This window comes from Monodon monoceros, unplaced genomic scaffold (genome assembly GCF_005190385.1).
Source record: "Monodon monoceros isolate NGI ecotype Baffin Bay Population unplaced genomic scaffold, NGI_Narwhal_1 Super_Scaffold_5, whole genome shotgun sequence".
In the NCBI taxonomy this organism is placed as follows: Eukaryota; Metazoa; Chordata; class Mammalia; order Artiodactyla; family Monodontidae; genus Monodon; species Monodon monoceros.
Window position 1 is genome coordinate 45,651,796 of NW_021703782.1, and position 16,518 is coordinate 45,668,313.

The 16,518-nt window shown below is 42.2% G+C and overlaps 1 protein-coding gene across 1 annotated transcript in view; it reads left to right on the plus strand.

The window, feature by feature from the left end:
- Positions 1–2,547: 2,547 nt before the first annotated feature.
- The window catches only part of SAXO1 (stabilizer of axonemal microtubules 1), an 87,693-nt gene continuing 73,722 nt past the window's right edge, over positions 2,548–16,518 (plus strand). Inside the window, exon 1 of the mRNA XM_029201845.1 lies at positions 2,548–2,721. Coding sequence (XP_029057678.1) covers positions 2,699–2,721 — 23 coding nt within the window. The 5' untranslated portion in view covers positions 2,548–2,698. The remainder of the gene's footprint in view (positions 2,722–16,518) is intronic.

Consider the following 16,518-nt stretch of genomic DNA (forward strand, 5'->3'; position numbering starts at 1 on the left):
TCTTTGTAAATACCTTTTCTTTCAGCAGTTCATCCTCTTATACACTGTCCATCTGCTATTAAATAAAATATATCAGGTATTGGGCTAGTTTCCAGAACACAGAAGTAGAAGACTTGGTCTTTATCCTTGAGGAACTCCTGGATAAAGGGGTTCCACCTTTAAACTTCACCAACAAGGTGAATACATGGTGCTTTCTGTCTTGAGAGGGACATTCAAGCTGGGGTGGGCACAGGTGAGGAAAGGGGGTGGCGCCATGAGCACACTAGGCGATGAAAAGTTGACTTTCAGTTGAGAGTTTTTGATGTTTCAAAGTGAGACAAGGTCTTAGTTAACTACCAACACGTCAAATGAATAAAATCTGCCCTATAAATATATATTATATGTAATTCCATTTAATGGAACATCAATGTCTGGATGCAACTGTGTTGCTATACTGAAATCCCCTCTTATAATACCAGTTGCAATGTAGTTTCTTGCCATTTAATTTATTTTTCTTTTGGAATGAGCCTTTTACAATATGTTACATTTTTTAAAAGTAACAATATAGAAAGGGGGTTATATAAAAGCAAAGTTTTACTGGTTTAAAAAAGGGCACTAGAAGGCTTCCCTGGTGGCGCAGTGGTTGAGAGTCCACCTGCTGATGCAGGGGACACGGGTTCGTGCCCCGGTCCGGGAAGATCCCACATGCCGCGGAGCGGCTGGGCCCGTGAGCCATGGCCCCTGAGCCTGCGCGTCCGGAGCCTGTGCTCCGCAACGGGAGAGGCCACAACAGTGAGAGGCCCGTGTACCACAAAAAAAAAAAAAAAAAAAAAGGGCACTAGAGAGGGAAAATACTGTTAGGCCTGTGGAGTCCACTTTATTGCAAGTGCCTGAATCTAAGTTACCCTTAATAAAGTCTTGATTTCTCTCTCAGAGTATGGGTGAATAAAATATATCTGCAGAGGTATTTTTGAGTAACCAGCACTTCTTGGCTTTTAATTTGAGGTTTGTGGGAACCCTAACCTGATACACAAATCTACAAGTGAAATGAAAATAGGGATAAACTTGTTCATATGCAGCTCTACCCGTACGAACCATGCAGGTGTTGACCATTTTCCCTGGTGGGGACAGGTGACAGGGCGGTGGTTGGAGGTTGAAGAGAGGCACACAGCAATAACAGTGGTGGCAGCAATATTTATGTAGAGGGTTGCCTAGAAACCAGCTTTTGAGTGGAGCAGTGATGAGTTCTCTGTATGTCTGTTTCTCTTTTCTCTGATGTGCTGCCCCAGAATACTGTGTATCTTAGTTTCTGTAATCAGAATCAGTTTAGTGTAAAAAAATTTTTAAAAATTCTATGCCATTTCTGGATATAACTAAGTTGGAGATCACTAACATGGAGTTTTGTTGATGTGCTGGTGTGTGATGATTAGAGGTACCCTAGCTGGTTTGCAAGGATTGTATGTGGGCATTTAAATAATTGATACACTACTTTGTTTTGGACAGCTCAAGTAGCTGCCCTTTATTCACCTGCAAGTAGAATAATAAGGTCATTTATTACCGTGCATGTAAAATGGAAAAACTCACTATAAATTATAACTTCAAATTATTATCTATCATCTCCCTGCATAATGAGGCATAAAGTTTATTTAATCATTCATTCATATGTTCAGTATTCGTTTAATAAATGTTTATTGAATGCCTACTCTGTGCCAGGCAGGATATGAGAGATACCAGGGATGTAGCAGTGAACAAGATAGAAAAAGGTTCTGAGCTTGATAGATGAGACAGATAATAAACTCAGCAACAAATGTGCCAATTACAGATAAGAGTAAGTGATGGGAAAGGCATCCACGTGATGAGAGAAACTCTGTTTGAGAGGTGAGGGCGTGGAGGGCTGTATTTTAGGTAAAGATGATCAGCGGAAGCCTAAGTGAAGTGAGACCTGAAAGAATAAAGGAGCCAGACTTTCAATGTAAAAATGGTTTCACATAGTCAATGGTGTTTAGTATACTCAGAACTGAGGTGGTTCTGCTAGGTATGATGCCACTTGTGTGCGAGGGTGATATTCTGAATTGACCCAGGAACTAATGAGGAAAGACAGTAGCCTGGCCCTGGAGCACAGCCTTGGAGCCCCCATTAGGGCAGGTGTTAAGCCCTTAATTGCTGGGTGATTGGGAGGGAGGGCCTCAGGGGAGGGACTAGGTTGGCACTCAGATGCTTGGGGGCCACAACCATTCACCTATTATGGTATGGAAGTATTTCAGTATTTAAACAAGCAGCATGGCGCGTGTCATGGCTGGTCATCAGCCATGCTTGTGCATAATTTTATGGTTCAAGGAATTTTGACAATTAACCAATTGCAGTTACAGATCATTTAAGAAATTCTGGCCGCCTCACATAGTTCAGTAGAGAAAAGGAAGGGTTAAACTGCTGTTTTCAATGCCGACAGTCATGATTTTATACTCTGGGTCAGATTTTGAGGAGGTAGCAAACTGAATGTATTCTTCCCAAGAAGGTAACTAACCTAACATTCCTTTTTTTTTTTCCTTTTTTTTAAATTAGGCGGCATCACTGTCCACACCTCCCTACCAAGATCTATGATAAAACAGAGAAACCATGTCTTTTCTCCGAATATACCAAGAACTACCCTCTCTATCACTCTTACCTGCCCAGAGAGTCCTTCAAGCCCAAGCTGGAGTACCGGAAAGGGTGCGCACCAATGGAAGGCCTGACCACTTCTAGGTGAGGGCAACAGTGTGAACGTATAAATGCACACCACTAATGGAGTAACGTACAGCATTAACCTAACGTTCAAATTGCATTGACGTGCACTATCAATACATGCTATTAATGCTTGAATGTTAATTTACTGTATCTCTGAAAGAAAATCCTGCATTTATTAGCCTGTTTAGTTTTCCCTAGCCCCCTCTTAAAGAGAAAGGATTCTTACTTGGGGCTGGGGCGGGGGAAGGGGGAGCCGTGGGGTGGGAATTGTAAATTGATCTACATCAAAAGGGTGGGAGGTTAAGTATGAAAGGAAAATAATAACTAGAAAGAGGGTGGCTGCTGCAGTAAAAGGAGCTTTGGGCTTCTGCACAGAAGCTCTAGGTCGGCTTGGGTGGTGGTAGTGATGTCGGTCGTGGTGAAAGAGAACTTGAGCTTTTTTGAAATTATGCTATAGAGTTTGAGTTGGGGTCCCCTTGAACATTCTTCAGGAATATGAACAAAGAATATTTCCTTTTACATTACCCTTGACTTAGCAACTCTGATTCTTGAGCTCCAGCTCTGTGAGGAGACTGAACCCCGTGGCTCAGCGTGTCTGGCCTGCAGAGGTATCTGTACTGAGCGGGTGGGGACACATGATCAGTCTCAGGGTTGTTCCACATGTTGCAGGGCTCTAACAGAATCTGCTGTTGACAGCTCAGTTAGTGATCTCCAGGTGATGACCTGTGACTGGTGACCCAGAGGAGTAGAAACATCTTTGAGTCAGTTGGGCAGTGTTTCAGGTTGTAGAACTTAGTCCCCACATGAGACCTGAGAGCTGGGTGCCTTCTCTGCCTCCCAAGTTCCTCATCCCTACAGGGCAGGATTGCTGTGTGGTGGAGGTGAAATTGTTCTACCACGATGCCCGCACGTTACAGGTTTGCAAGACGTGGTAAAATTTCTTCCTATTGCTTCCGCCTTTGCCTCGCAATTTTGTGCTTTTCTGTAAAGGTCCCAGGTGACCCTGGCTAAGCAAAACACCAGTTCATTCAGTTTCCCCCAGGATAGGCCTGGAAATGTCCTCTGTTGAGAATGTGGGTTGGAGGCATGAAGTATTCCTCCTAAAAGCTGCTGTCTTCTAGATCCAAAGGAAGAAGTCCATGTCTGGGTTATCACAAAAGACCCACAATGTGGGGAATGAAGCCCAGGGATTTCTCGGCTTTGTGGGAACCCCTGGACAGGGGCAGCTTGAGAATGAGAGGGACTCGAGGGTCTTTTCTGACTCTTGACTTGAATCAGGTCACCTTTATGCTGAGTAGTCCTATTAAATGATTTGAGGTCAGCACAAGGTTTCTGGGTCCTGATTCATGGAAAAAAATGTAAACTATGCAACCTGTTTTTCAACCTGTGACTTACTAAACAATATAAACCTTAAAGTTTGGGCTTCATTTTCCCAGGAAAACAGCGTTCTTTGTTTCTATGAGTCTAAAGACCACAACAAGAGAAGTGGATCATTCTGGAGCATTGCTTTTCGTTTTAAGAAACCACAGTCAGTGCTCATGAAAGGAACTAGGCTTATGTATAAGAGACATGTAATTGGTAGGAAAGGATAAGAGCAGTGTTGAGGAATGGATTACAAACATCACGTTCGGTTTCTAGATGCTGGTCTTCACTTCTCTTTGTACCCGATTTGCAGGAAGTCAGGAGTGCCTTGTGGAATACAGAGTACAGGCCAGCTTCAGATATCGTCCTGGAAATATTTGGATACTTGGAGGGTTGGATGTTGAGGGATGCTTTCTGTTTGTTGCCCACAAGCTCAGGAGAATGAGAACAAATCCTTTCTCTGGAGCAGGCGTCCTGTCCCATCCACTAGCTCTGAGGCCTCCAGTGGAGCCCCACATGCCCTCCCTCTTCCCGATGGTGCTTTGCAAAACAAAAACTTGCCCTTTGACCTGTCCTAAATTATCTTTGCCTTGTGTCACTTACAACAATAAACATATCGCCCAGAAAGTCTCTCTGTCCCTGCCAAGGCCAGAATAACAAAATCATTCATGTTAAGATATGGCCGAAGTGGAAGAATGAAGATACTGAAAGAATTTCCAAAACAACTTATTAATGATTGTAAGAGCCTTAAAAAGAAAAGTGGCAGGATCATGGTTACCCATGGGAAGAAAAAAGAACAGAAGTGCTTCTCTCCTCTCCTTTATTTCCTTCCCCAGAAAGAGGACTAAGGGACGGATGAGCAGAAGGCATCTCTTCTCTCCCCCGTCCCTCAGTCTCATCATTTCTCAGCCCTGTGCCTACCCTGCTGGGCACATTTTCATAGGCTGAAAAAAAAATACCTATGCCCCTGTCAGGATGCCCCCCTTTTTTTTTGAGCTTTGGTGGGCTTTTATTGACATAAATTAACAAAAATCGAGATTGTACCAACCATCCTTTCTGAACTTTATAAACTCAGCAGAGACTCTGGCCCATATCTGAATACATACAGTAAAACTGTTCCCCACTGGGAAATGTAGAGTTCTTGTCATCTAGGTTCTCTGCCAGAGGATGCTGGGGAAAGGATGGGTCAGCCCTGTGTCTGCACACCTCTGTGTCTGTGTGGATTGTCATCCTTCTGCCCTTAGAACTCTTGATTATTAGAATGTCCGACCCACTTACCTATCTAAAGGCTGACCTGGCTTAGTTTTTGGGGCTGCCACCTGCTGCATGAAAAAGTCACGTGGCCCGTGGCTTGGCTAGGTTTGGCGATTAAGCTCAGACACAAAAAACACCTGGTTTCTGGAAAGGTTATCATCCCAGCATGAGGCATGATTACAGCTACACACAACTCTTACTGACTGTAAATCTCGGGCATTTACAGCAGGTATCATGAGGTGAATGCTTGTGCTTTTCAGCCCTTCTTAACGTCGAACTGTTTCTTGCTGCCCTGAGTAATTCTCTCACAGAGGATCTGCCTTTAGTTCGGGTAGACCTGAGATCAGTTTACGAATAAGAGGTTTGTACTTCAAGCCTCATTTCCCCTTAGGCATGTCACCATGTAAAACAGTTGGGCCCCATTTTGGGACATTATTTTGTTAGCTAAGTGAGATCCCTAAAGATGGGCAAAGTGACAGCCTCACAAAAAAGAGGTGAGTCTTCAAGATGGTGTTAGACCTTTATTCTTAAAGGGAGAGGGGCCGAGGGTAGGGTGAAATGGAGGTGCAGAGGGGGAGGACGGAATCGGGTTCACCCCGATGGGTTTGACTGCAGGGAAGAGGGCAGAAAGTTGGTGGCACAGATTCCTTCCTGTATTGACAAGACTCCTTGGTAAATAGGAGTGTAAGGGGGAAGAGCTAAAAGTGAAAGGGCTTTTAGAAAAGCCAGGAAAGAAGCAAGATGGTAGTAGGCTTGAGTCTTTTCCTACTTATTGAATATTACACATTTCCTGTTGAAATACATATTTCTCTACTCACAGCTATCCCAGTGTGGGTATACTTCCTCACCTCTATAGATTGGACCTGAGAATTAAGACATGCAGTAAAAGGTCTCGGCACTAGACTTGCTTGGGTAGTTTAAGAGCCTTTGATGTGCATCTTTGATTAATTTGGGGGACATTTTGGCTGTTCTTTCTTTAAGTATTTTTTCTGTACCCAAGGCTCTGTTCATTTCTTTCCCCCAATTTTTTTCTCTCTCTATCCTTCATATTGGAGAGCTTCTATTCAACCATTTTCAAGTTCACCGATCCTTTCTTTCTTCCTCTATTTCCATTCTGCTATTAAGCCCATCCAGTGAGTGTTTTATTTTAGATGTTGTGTTTTTCAGTTTTAGAATTTACATGTGGTTCTTTTCATATGTAGTTTCTCTTTCTCTTCTGTGATTCCCTGCCTTTTAATTCATTGTGACCTTATTTTCCATTTTGCAGCAAAGCATAGTGAAAATAGCAGCTGTCTAATCCTTGCCTGCTAGTTGCAACATCTGGGTCAGCTTGGGGCTGGTCTTCATGATTATCTTTTTTTTCCCTTGACAATGCGTCACATTTTCTCTGTGTATGTCAAGAAATTTGGGTTGATCCTGTACATTGCTTTTTTTTTTGGATTGTGTTTTTTTATTTTTTTAACATCTTTATTGGAGTATAATTGCTTTACAATGGTGTGTTAGTTGCTGCTGTATAACAAAGTGAATCAGCTATATGTATACATATATCCCCATATCCCCTCCCTCTTGCGCCTCCCTCCCTCCCTCATTATCCCACACCTCTAGGTGGTCACAAAGCACCGAGCTGATATCCCTGTGCTATGCGGCTGCTTCCCACTAGCTAGCTATTTGACATTCAGTAGTATATATATGTCCATGCCACTCTCTCACTTCGTCCCAGCTTACCCTTCCCCCTCCCCATGTCCTTAAGTCCGTTCTCTACATCTGCGTCTTTATTCCTTTCCTGCCCCTCGGTTCATTAGAACCATGTTTTTTTTTAGATATGTATGTATGTTTTTTAGACATGTATGTATGTTAGATAGATATGTATGTTAGCATATGGTATTTGTTTTTCTCTTTCTGACTTACTTCACTCTGTATGACTGACTCTAGGTCCATCCACCTCACTACAAATAACTCAGTTTCATTTCCTTTTATGGCTGACTAATATTCCATTGTATATTTGTGTCACCTCTTCTTTATCCATTCATCTATTAATGGACGCTTAGGTTGCTTCCATGTCCTGGCTACTGTAAATAGTGCTGCGATAAACATTGTGGTATGTGTCTCTTTCTGAATTATGATTTTTTCTGGATATATGCCCAGTAGTGGGATTGCTGGGTCATATGGTAGTTCTATTTTTAGTTTTTTAAGGAACCTCCATACAGTTCTCCATACTGGCTGTATCAATTTATATTCCCACCAACAGTGCAAGAGGGTTCCCTTTTCTCCACACCCTCTCCAGCATTTGTTGTTTGTAGAGTTCTTGATGATGGCCATTCTGACCGGTATGAGGTGATACATCATTGTGCTTTTGGTTTGCACTTCTCTAATGATTAGTGATGTTGAGCATCCTTTCATGTGTTTGTCGGCAATCTCTATATCTTCTTTGGAGAAATGTCTATTTAGGTCTTCTGCCCATTTTTGGATTGGGTTGTTTGTTTTTTTGTTATTGAGCTGCATGAGCTGCTTGTGTATTTTGGAGCTTAACCCTTTGTCAGTTGCTTCATTTGCAAATATTTCTCCCATTCTGAGGGTTGTCTTTTCATCTTGTTTATGGTTTCCTTTGCTGTGCAAAAAGCTTTTAAGTTTCATTGGATCCCATTTGTTTATTTTTGCTTCTATCTCCATTTCTGTAGGAGATGGGTCAAAAAGGATCTTGCTGTGATTTATGTCACAGAGTGTTTTGCCTATGTTTTCCTCTAAGAGTTTGATAGCGTCTGGCCTTACATTTAGGTCTTTATTCCATTTTGAGTTTATTTTTGTGTATGGTGTTAGGAATTGTTCTAATTTCATTCTTTTACATGTAGCTGTCCAGTTTTCCCAGCACCACTTATTGAAGAGACTGTCTTTTCTCCATTGTATATTCCTGCCTCCTTTATCAAAGATAAGGTGACCATATGTGCATGGGTTTATCTCTGGGCTTTCTATCCTGTTCCATTGGTCTATATTTCTGTTTTTTGTGCCAGTACCATACTGTTCCGATGACTGTAACTTTGTAGTATAGTCTGAAGCCAGGGCGCCTGATTCCTCCAGCTCTGTTTCTCTTTCTCAAGATTGCTTTGGCTATTCGGGGTCTTTTGTGTTTCCATAAAAATTGTGAAATTTTTTGTTCTAGTTCTGTGAAAAATGCCATTTGTAGTTTGATAGGGATTACATTGAATCTGACAATTACTTTGAGTAGTAGAGTCAATTTCACAATGTTGATTCTTCCAATCCAAGAACATGGTATATCTCTCCATCTGTTTGTATTGTCTTTTAATTCCTTTCATCAGGGTCTTATAGTTTTCTGCATACAGGTCTTTTGTCTCCTTAGGTAGGTTTATTCCTAGGTATTTTATTCTTTTTGTTGCAGTGGTAAATGGGAGTGTTTCCTTAATTTCACGTTCAGATTTTTCGTCATTAGTGTGTAGGAATGGAAGAGATTTCTGTGCATTAATTTTGTATCCTGCTACTTTACCAGATTCCTTGATTAGCTCTAGTAGTTTTCTGGTAGCATCTTTAGGATTCTCTAGGTATAGTATCGTGTCATCTGCAAACAGTGACAGTTTTACTTCTTCTTTTCCAATTTGGATTTCTTTTATTTCTTTTTATTCTCTGATTGCTGTGGCTAAAACTTCCAAAACTATGTTGAATAGTAGTGGTGAGAGTGGGCAACCTTGTCTTGTTCCTGATCTCAGAGGAAATGATTTCAGTTTTTCACTACTGAGAACGATGTTAGCTGTGGGTTTGTCATATATGGCCTTTATTTTGTTGAGGTAGGTTCCCTCTATTCTTACTCTTTGGAGAGTTTTTTAAATCATAAATGGTGTTGAATTTTGTCAAAAGCTTTTTCTGCATCTATTGAGATGATCATATGGTTTTTATCCTTCAATTTGTTAATATGGTGAATCACATTGATTGTGTATATTGAAGAATCCTTGCATTCCTGGGATAAACCCTACTTGATCATGGTGTATGATTCTTTTAATGTGCTGTTGGATTCTGTTTGCTAGTATTTTGTGGAGGATTTTTGCATCTATGTTCATCAGTGATATTGGCCTGTAGTTTTCTTTCTTTGTGACATCTTTGTCTGGTTTTGGTATCAGGGTGATGGTGGCCTTGTAGAATGAGTTTGGGAGTGTTCCTCCCTCTGCTCTATTTTGGAAGAGTTTGAGAAGGATGGGTGTTAGCTCTTCTCTAAATGTTTGATAGAATTCCCCTGTAAAGTCATCTGGCCCTGGGCTTTTGTTTGTTGGAAGATTTTTAATCACTGTCTCAATTTCAGTGCTTGTGATTGCTCTGTTTATATTTTCTGTTTCTTCCTGGTTCAGTCTTGGAAGGTTTTGCTTTTCGAAGAATTTGTCCATTTCTTCCAGGTTGTCCATTTTATTGGCATATAGTTGCTTGTAGTTATCTCTCATGATCCTTTGTGTTTGTGCAATGTCCGTTGTTACTTCTCCTTTTTCATTTCTAATTCTATTGATTCGATTCTTCTCCCTTTTTTTCCTCATGAGTCTGGCCAATGGTTTATCAATTTTGTTTATCTTCTCAAAGAAACAGCTTTTAGTTTTATTGATCTTTACTATCGTTTCCTTCATTTCTTTTTCATCTATTTCTGATCTAATCTTTATGATTTCTTTCCTTCTGCTAACTTTGGGTTTTTTTTTGTGCTTCTTTCTCTAATTGCTTTAGGTGTAAGGTTAGTTTGTTTATTTGAGATTTTCTTGTTTGAGGTAGGATTGTATTGCTGTAAACTTCCCTCTTAGAACTGCTTTTGCTGCATCCCACAGGTTTTGGGTCGTTGTGTTTTCATTGTCATTTGTTTCTAGGTATGTTTTGATTTCCCCTTTGATTTCTTCAGTGATCTCTTGGTTATTTAGTAGCATATTGTTTAGCCTCCATGTGTTTGTATTTTTTACAGTTTTTTCCTGTGACTGATATCTAGTCTCATAGAGTTGTGGTCAGAAAAGATACTTGATATGATTTCAATTTGCTTAAATTTACTGAGGTTTTATTTGTGACCCAAGATATGATCTATCCTGGAGAATGTTCCATGAGCATTTGAGAAGAAAGTGTATTCTGTTGGTTTTAGATGGAATGTCCTATAAATATCAATTAAGTCCATCTTGTCTAATGTGTCATTTAAAACTTGTGTTTCCTTATTTATTTTCATTTTGGATGATTTGTCCATTGGTGAAAGTGGGTTGTTAAAGTCCCCTACTATGATTGTGTTACTGTCGATTTCTCCTTTTATGGCTGTTAGCATTTGCCTATGTATTGAGGTGCTCCTATGTTGGGTGCATAAATATTTACAATTGTTATATCTTCTTCTTAGATTGATCCCTCGATCATTATGTAGTGTCCTTCTTTGTCTCTTCTCATAGTCTTTTTTTTAAAGTCTATTTTGTCTGATATGAGAACTGCTACTCCATCTTTCTTTTGATTTCCGTTTGCATGGAATATCTTTTTCCAACCTCTCATTTTCAGTCTGTATGTGTTCCTTGGTCTGAAGTGGGTCTCCTGTAGACAGCATATATATGGGTCTTGTTTTTGTATCTATTCAGTGAGCCTGTGTGTTTTCGTTGGAGCATTTAACCCATTTACATTTAAGGTAATTATCGATATGTATGTTCCTGTTACCATTTTCTCAGTTGTTTTGCGTTTGTTTTTATAGGTCTTTTCCTTCTCTGTTTTTCCTGCCTAGAGAAGTTCCTTTAGCATTTGTTGTAAAGTTGGTTTGGTGATGCTGAATTCTCTTAACTTTTGCTTGTCTGTAAAGGTTTTAATTTCTCTGTCAAATCTGAATGAGATCCTTGCTGGGTAGAGTAATCTTGGTTGTAGGTTTTTCCCTTTCATCACATTAAGTATGTCCTGCCTCTCCCTCTGGCTTGCAGAGTATCTGCTGAACAATCAGCTGTTGACCTTATGGGGATTCCCTGTATGTTATTTGTTGCTTTTCCCTTGCTGCTTTTGGTATTTTTTCTTTCTATTTAATTTTTGATAGTTTTTTAATATATGTCTTGGCACGTTTCTCCTTGGATTTATCCTGTATGGGATTCTCTGCGCTTACTTGACTTGATTGACTATTTCCTTTCCGATGTTAGGCAAGTTTTCAAGTATAATCTCTTCAGATGTTTTCTCAGACCCTTTCTTTTTCTCTTCTTCTTCTGGGACCCCTATAATTTGAATGTTAGTGCATTTAATGTTGTCCCAGAGGTCTCTGAGATTGTCCTCAATTCTTTTCATTCTTTTTTCTTTATTCTGCTCTGTGGTAGTTATTTCCAGTGTTTTATCTTCCAGGTCACTTATCTGTTCTTCTGCCTCAGTTATACTGCTATTGATCCCTTCTAGAGAATTTTTAATTTCATTTATTGTGTTGTGCATAATTGTTTGTTTGCTCTTTCATTCTTCTAGGTCCTTGTTAAACATTTCTTGTATTTTCTCCATTTCCAAGATTTGGACATCTTTACTCTCATTATTCTGAGTTCTTTTTCAGGTAGACTGCCTATTTCCTCTTCATTTGTTTGGTCTGGTAGGTGTTTACCTTGCTCCTTCATCTGCTGCATATTTCTCTGTCTTCTCATTTTGCTTATCTTACTGTGTTTGGGGTCTCCTTTTCTCAGGCTGCAGTTCGTAATTCCTGTTGTTTTTGGTGACTGTCCCCCGTGGGTGACGTTGGTTCAGTGGATTGTGTAGGCTTCCTGGTGGGGGGCACTGGCACCTGTGTTCTGGTGAGTGGGGCTGGGTCTTGTCTTTCTGGTGGGCAGGACCACATCCGGTGGTGTGTTTTGGGGTGTCTGTGAACTTAGTATGATTTTAGGCAGCCTCTGTGCTAATGGGTGGGTTTGTGTTCCTGTCTTGCTAGTTGTTTGGCATGGGGAGTCCAGCACTGGAGCTTGCTGACCGCTGGGTTGAGCTGGGTCTTAGTGTTGAGACGGAGATCTCTGGGAGAGCTCTCGCCGATTGATATTAGGTGGGGCCGTGAGGTCTCTGGTGGTCCAATGTCCTGGACTCTGCTCTCCCACGTTGGAGGCTCAGGCCTGACACCCGGCCGGAAAACAAAGACCCTGTCAGACACATGGCTCAGAAGAAAAAGAAGAGAAAAAAGAAGAAAAAAGAAATTAAAAAAATATTTAAAAAATAAAAGGAAAAAATATAGAAAGAAGAGAGCAACCAAACCAATAAACAAATCCACCAATGATAACAAGCACTAAAAACTAAACTAAGATAAATATAAAAATCAGAAACACATCAGTCGCAGACAGCAAACCCGAAGTCTACAGTTGCTCCCAAAGTCCACTGCCTCAATTTTGGGACAATTCGTTGTCTATTCAGTTATTCCACAGATGCAGGGTACATCAAGTTGATTGTGGAGATTTAATCTGCTGCTCCTGAGGCTGCTGGGAGAGATTTCCCTTTCTCTTCTTTGTTTGCACAGCTCCTGGGGTTCAGCTTTGGTTTTGGCCCCGCCTCTGAGTGTCGGTCGCCCTCAGGCATCTGTTCCCCGCCCAGACAGGAGGGGGTTAAAGCAGTGGCTTATTAGGGCTCTCTTGCTGTCTCAGGCTGGGGGGAGGGAGGGGTACAGAATGCAGGGTGAGACTGCGGCAGCAGAGGCCGGCGTGACATTGCAGCAACCTGAGGTGCACTGTGTGTTCTCATGGGGAAGTTGTCCCTGGATCTCGGGACCCTGGCAGTGGCGTGCTGCACAGCAGCAACAGCGTTAGCATTTCATGCCCGTCTCTGGGGCCTGAGCTGATAGCCGTGGCTCACGACCATCTCCGGAGCTCACTTAGGCGGTGCTCTGCCTTCTGTGGGCACATGGGGAAGGAATTCCCTCTCCTTGCGCACTTCAAAACAGGCAGGTCCAGACTTTTATCCGGACTCCCTCCTGGCTAGCCGTGGTGCACTAGCCCCCTTCAGACATGTCTTCATGCAGCCAACCCCAGTCCTCTCCCTGTGCTCCGACCGAAGCCCGAGCCTCAGCTCGCAGCCCCGCCCGCCCCGGCGGGTCAGCAGACAAGCCTCTCGGGCTGGTGAGTGCCGGTCGGCACTGATCCTCTGTGCGGGAATCTCTCCGCTTTGCCCTCCGCACCCCTGTTGCTGTGCTCTCCTCCTTGGCTCCGAAGCTTACCCCCTCCGCCACCCGCAGTCTCCGCCCGCGAAGGGCCTTCCTAGTGTGTGGAAACCTTTCCTCCTTCACAGCTCCCTCCCACTGGTGCAGGTCCCGTCCCTATCCTTTTGTCTCTGTTTATTCTTTTTTCTTTTGCCCTACCCAGGTTCGTGGGGGGGGTTTCTTGCCTTTTGGGAGGTCTGAGGTCTTCTGCCAGCGTTCAGTAGGTGTTCTGTAGGAGTTGTTTCACACGTAGATGTATTTTTGATGTATTTGTGGGGAGGAAGGTGAGCTCCACGTGTTAGTCCTCCGCCATCTTGAAGGTCCCCCCGGACTGTGTTTTTGTTGTTAAGTCTTGCGTGGCAGTTGCCACATGTTGGCTACTCTGTTCCACAGGTCTTCTTATTCTGGGGTACCAGAGTCAAAGAGAAGCTCCTTTTGGGGACATGCTACTCTTGTGGCAGAAGGCAAACAGCAGAACCTTTTTTTTCTTTTCCTCTGTGCATCATCTAGTTTCACTTGCTCATAGGGTGCCAAATGCAGAGGCCTCTTGCCCAACCCTTCAGAGTCCCTCCTGCCCTGTGCATTGTTATTGTTATGTTGTGGAGACTCTGGATTAAAAAAAATTTTTTTTTATTGGAGTATAGTTGGTTTACAATGTTGTGTTAGTTTCTGCTGTGCAGCAAAGTGAATCAGTTATACATATATCCACTCTTTTTTAGATTCTTTTACTGTAGAGGGCATTACAGAGTATTGAATAGAGTTCCCAGTGCTATAAATAGGTCCTTATTAGTTATCTGTTTTATATATGGTAGTGTGTATATGTCAACCCCAATCTCCCAATGTATCCCTCCCCCCATTCCCCCTTGGTAACCATAGATTGTTTTCTATGTCTGTGACTCTATTTCTGTTCTATAAATAAGTTCATTTGTACCACTTTTCTTTAGATTCCACATTTAAGCAATATCATATGATATTTGTCTTTCTCTGTCTGACTTTCTTCACTATAACAATTTCCTAAGTCCATGTTGCTGCAAGTGGCATTATTTCATTTTTATGGCTGAGTAATATTCCGTTGTATACATGTACCACATCTTCTTCATCCATTCCTCTGTTGTTGGACATTTAGGTTGCTTCCATGTCCTGGCTATTGTAAATAGTGCTGCAGTGAACATTGGGGTGCATGTAGAGTCTGGATTTTTTTTACATTCCTCTGTAGAGTGTGTTTTTTAAAGCATATAGTGAGTTGATTGGACTCAAAATGGAAACTTGGTGTTTTGGGTGCAATTCTAATCTCAGTTCAGTTCTTTATCTTTCGCACAATTGTTTGAATTCTGTCCCATGCAAGTGAGGTCAGCCAGAGATTTGGGCCCAGTTTATAAACAGAATTTGAGCCTTCCTGTCTCTGGTCTCTCCTTTTCAGGATTCCTTCCTCACTTTCCAGCATCTGTGGTTGTCTCAAAACTTCATCCTCTGGTTCTTCAGCCAAGAAGGATGGAAGGTTTTCTATTCACATTTTAGCTGCCTTGCCTGGCACAGACTGGAGCCTGCCTTCAGACTGGGAGCGCTGAAAAAAAAAAAAAAAAGGAAGCTTAACACAGAGACTCACCCAGTACCGTTCCCTTCTTCCACCTGTTGGTTCGGCTCCAGAATTTGCCTATCTTTGTTGCTCTTTAGTGCTCACAGGTAGTTGTTTTCATATTTTGTCCAGAGTTTATATGAAGCAGTGACAGATTTTATCCTCAGCTTTAGTGGGGTTTGAGGAGATGAGAGAGTAGAGGAATAGACAGGTACAGTCATCCCTCCATATCTGTGGGTTCCACATCTGTGCACTGAAAATATTTTTGAAAATTCCAGAAAGTTCCCCAAGGCTCAAGTTGAATTTTCCATGCACTATTAGCTACTTACATAACATTTACATTGCACTGGGTATTGTAAGTAATCTAGAGATGATTTAAAGCATGCAACAGGATGTGCACAGGGTATCTGCAAATACTACACCGTTTTATGTAAGGGACTTGAGTGTCCAGAGATCTTGGCATCTGTGGGGGGTCCTGGAAGCAGTCCTCCACGGATACTGGATACTGAGGGATGTCCATACTGGAGGCGTATTCTTGGAATCCATCTATCACAGAGAAGATTAGGAGGGCTCAGTGTGTCCTTACCAGGATAAGCGGCACGAATCAAGCCCTGTGAATCAGCCTAGGGATCTTTCTCAGTGTGCTGGAATGGCCTGCCCAACCTGCCTGCAATGACATAATGGTTTCCTTAGAGGGTTCCTGTACCCCGGGAGTTTCAGAATTACATGTGGAAGTAGTGAAATGAAATTAATGGAAAGACAAAGAGCAAAACCCCATAGAAGAGATTGAGAGGACAAATGACAAGGAGGAGTATCGCAGAAGTCAAGGGAGAAAGTATTACAAAAATGAGTGAGAGGATGGACACCATGAAGATGTGCATAATGGGAAAAACCTGGGGACCAGTGACTGGATTTGGAAATAAGGTGGTACTTTGGAGGCCTTCGCTGAAGCAAGGAGTGAGTAGAATGAGATGTGATAGATGGCGCATGAGTAGGGGGTGAGGAAGGCAAGCCTGTATCTGTAGATAGCCCTTTCTAGCAGAGAGAAGTGGAGGGGAGAGAACTGGAGGAGAGTGAACTCCAGTGAGGGTTGTTGTTGTTTATTGTTTTCCTTTAAAAGTGGGAAAGACTGCAGCATGTTTAAATACTGATAGAGGGGATTCCTGCACTTTTACTACCAAGGGCCTGGGTTCATTCCCTGGTCGGGGAACTAAGATCCCACAAGCTGCATGGCTTGGCCAAAAAACAAACACCCCCCCCCCGCCCCCCGCCGCCCAAAACTGACAGAAAGCAGCCAGTAGGAGGAAAAGGTGAAACCACTGATGGGCTCCACAGAAGGGGTCCTTGAGAAAGAGGTTGGGGAGATTTAGGGCAGGGGTGAAGGGATTGGCTTTGGGCCAAGAGGAGGAACTCTTTTTTTTTTTTAATTGAAGTATACTTGGCGTACAATATTGTATAGGTTACAGGTGTACAATATAGTGATTCACAA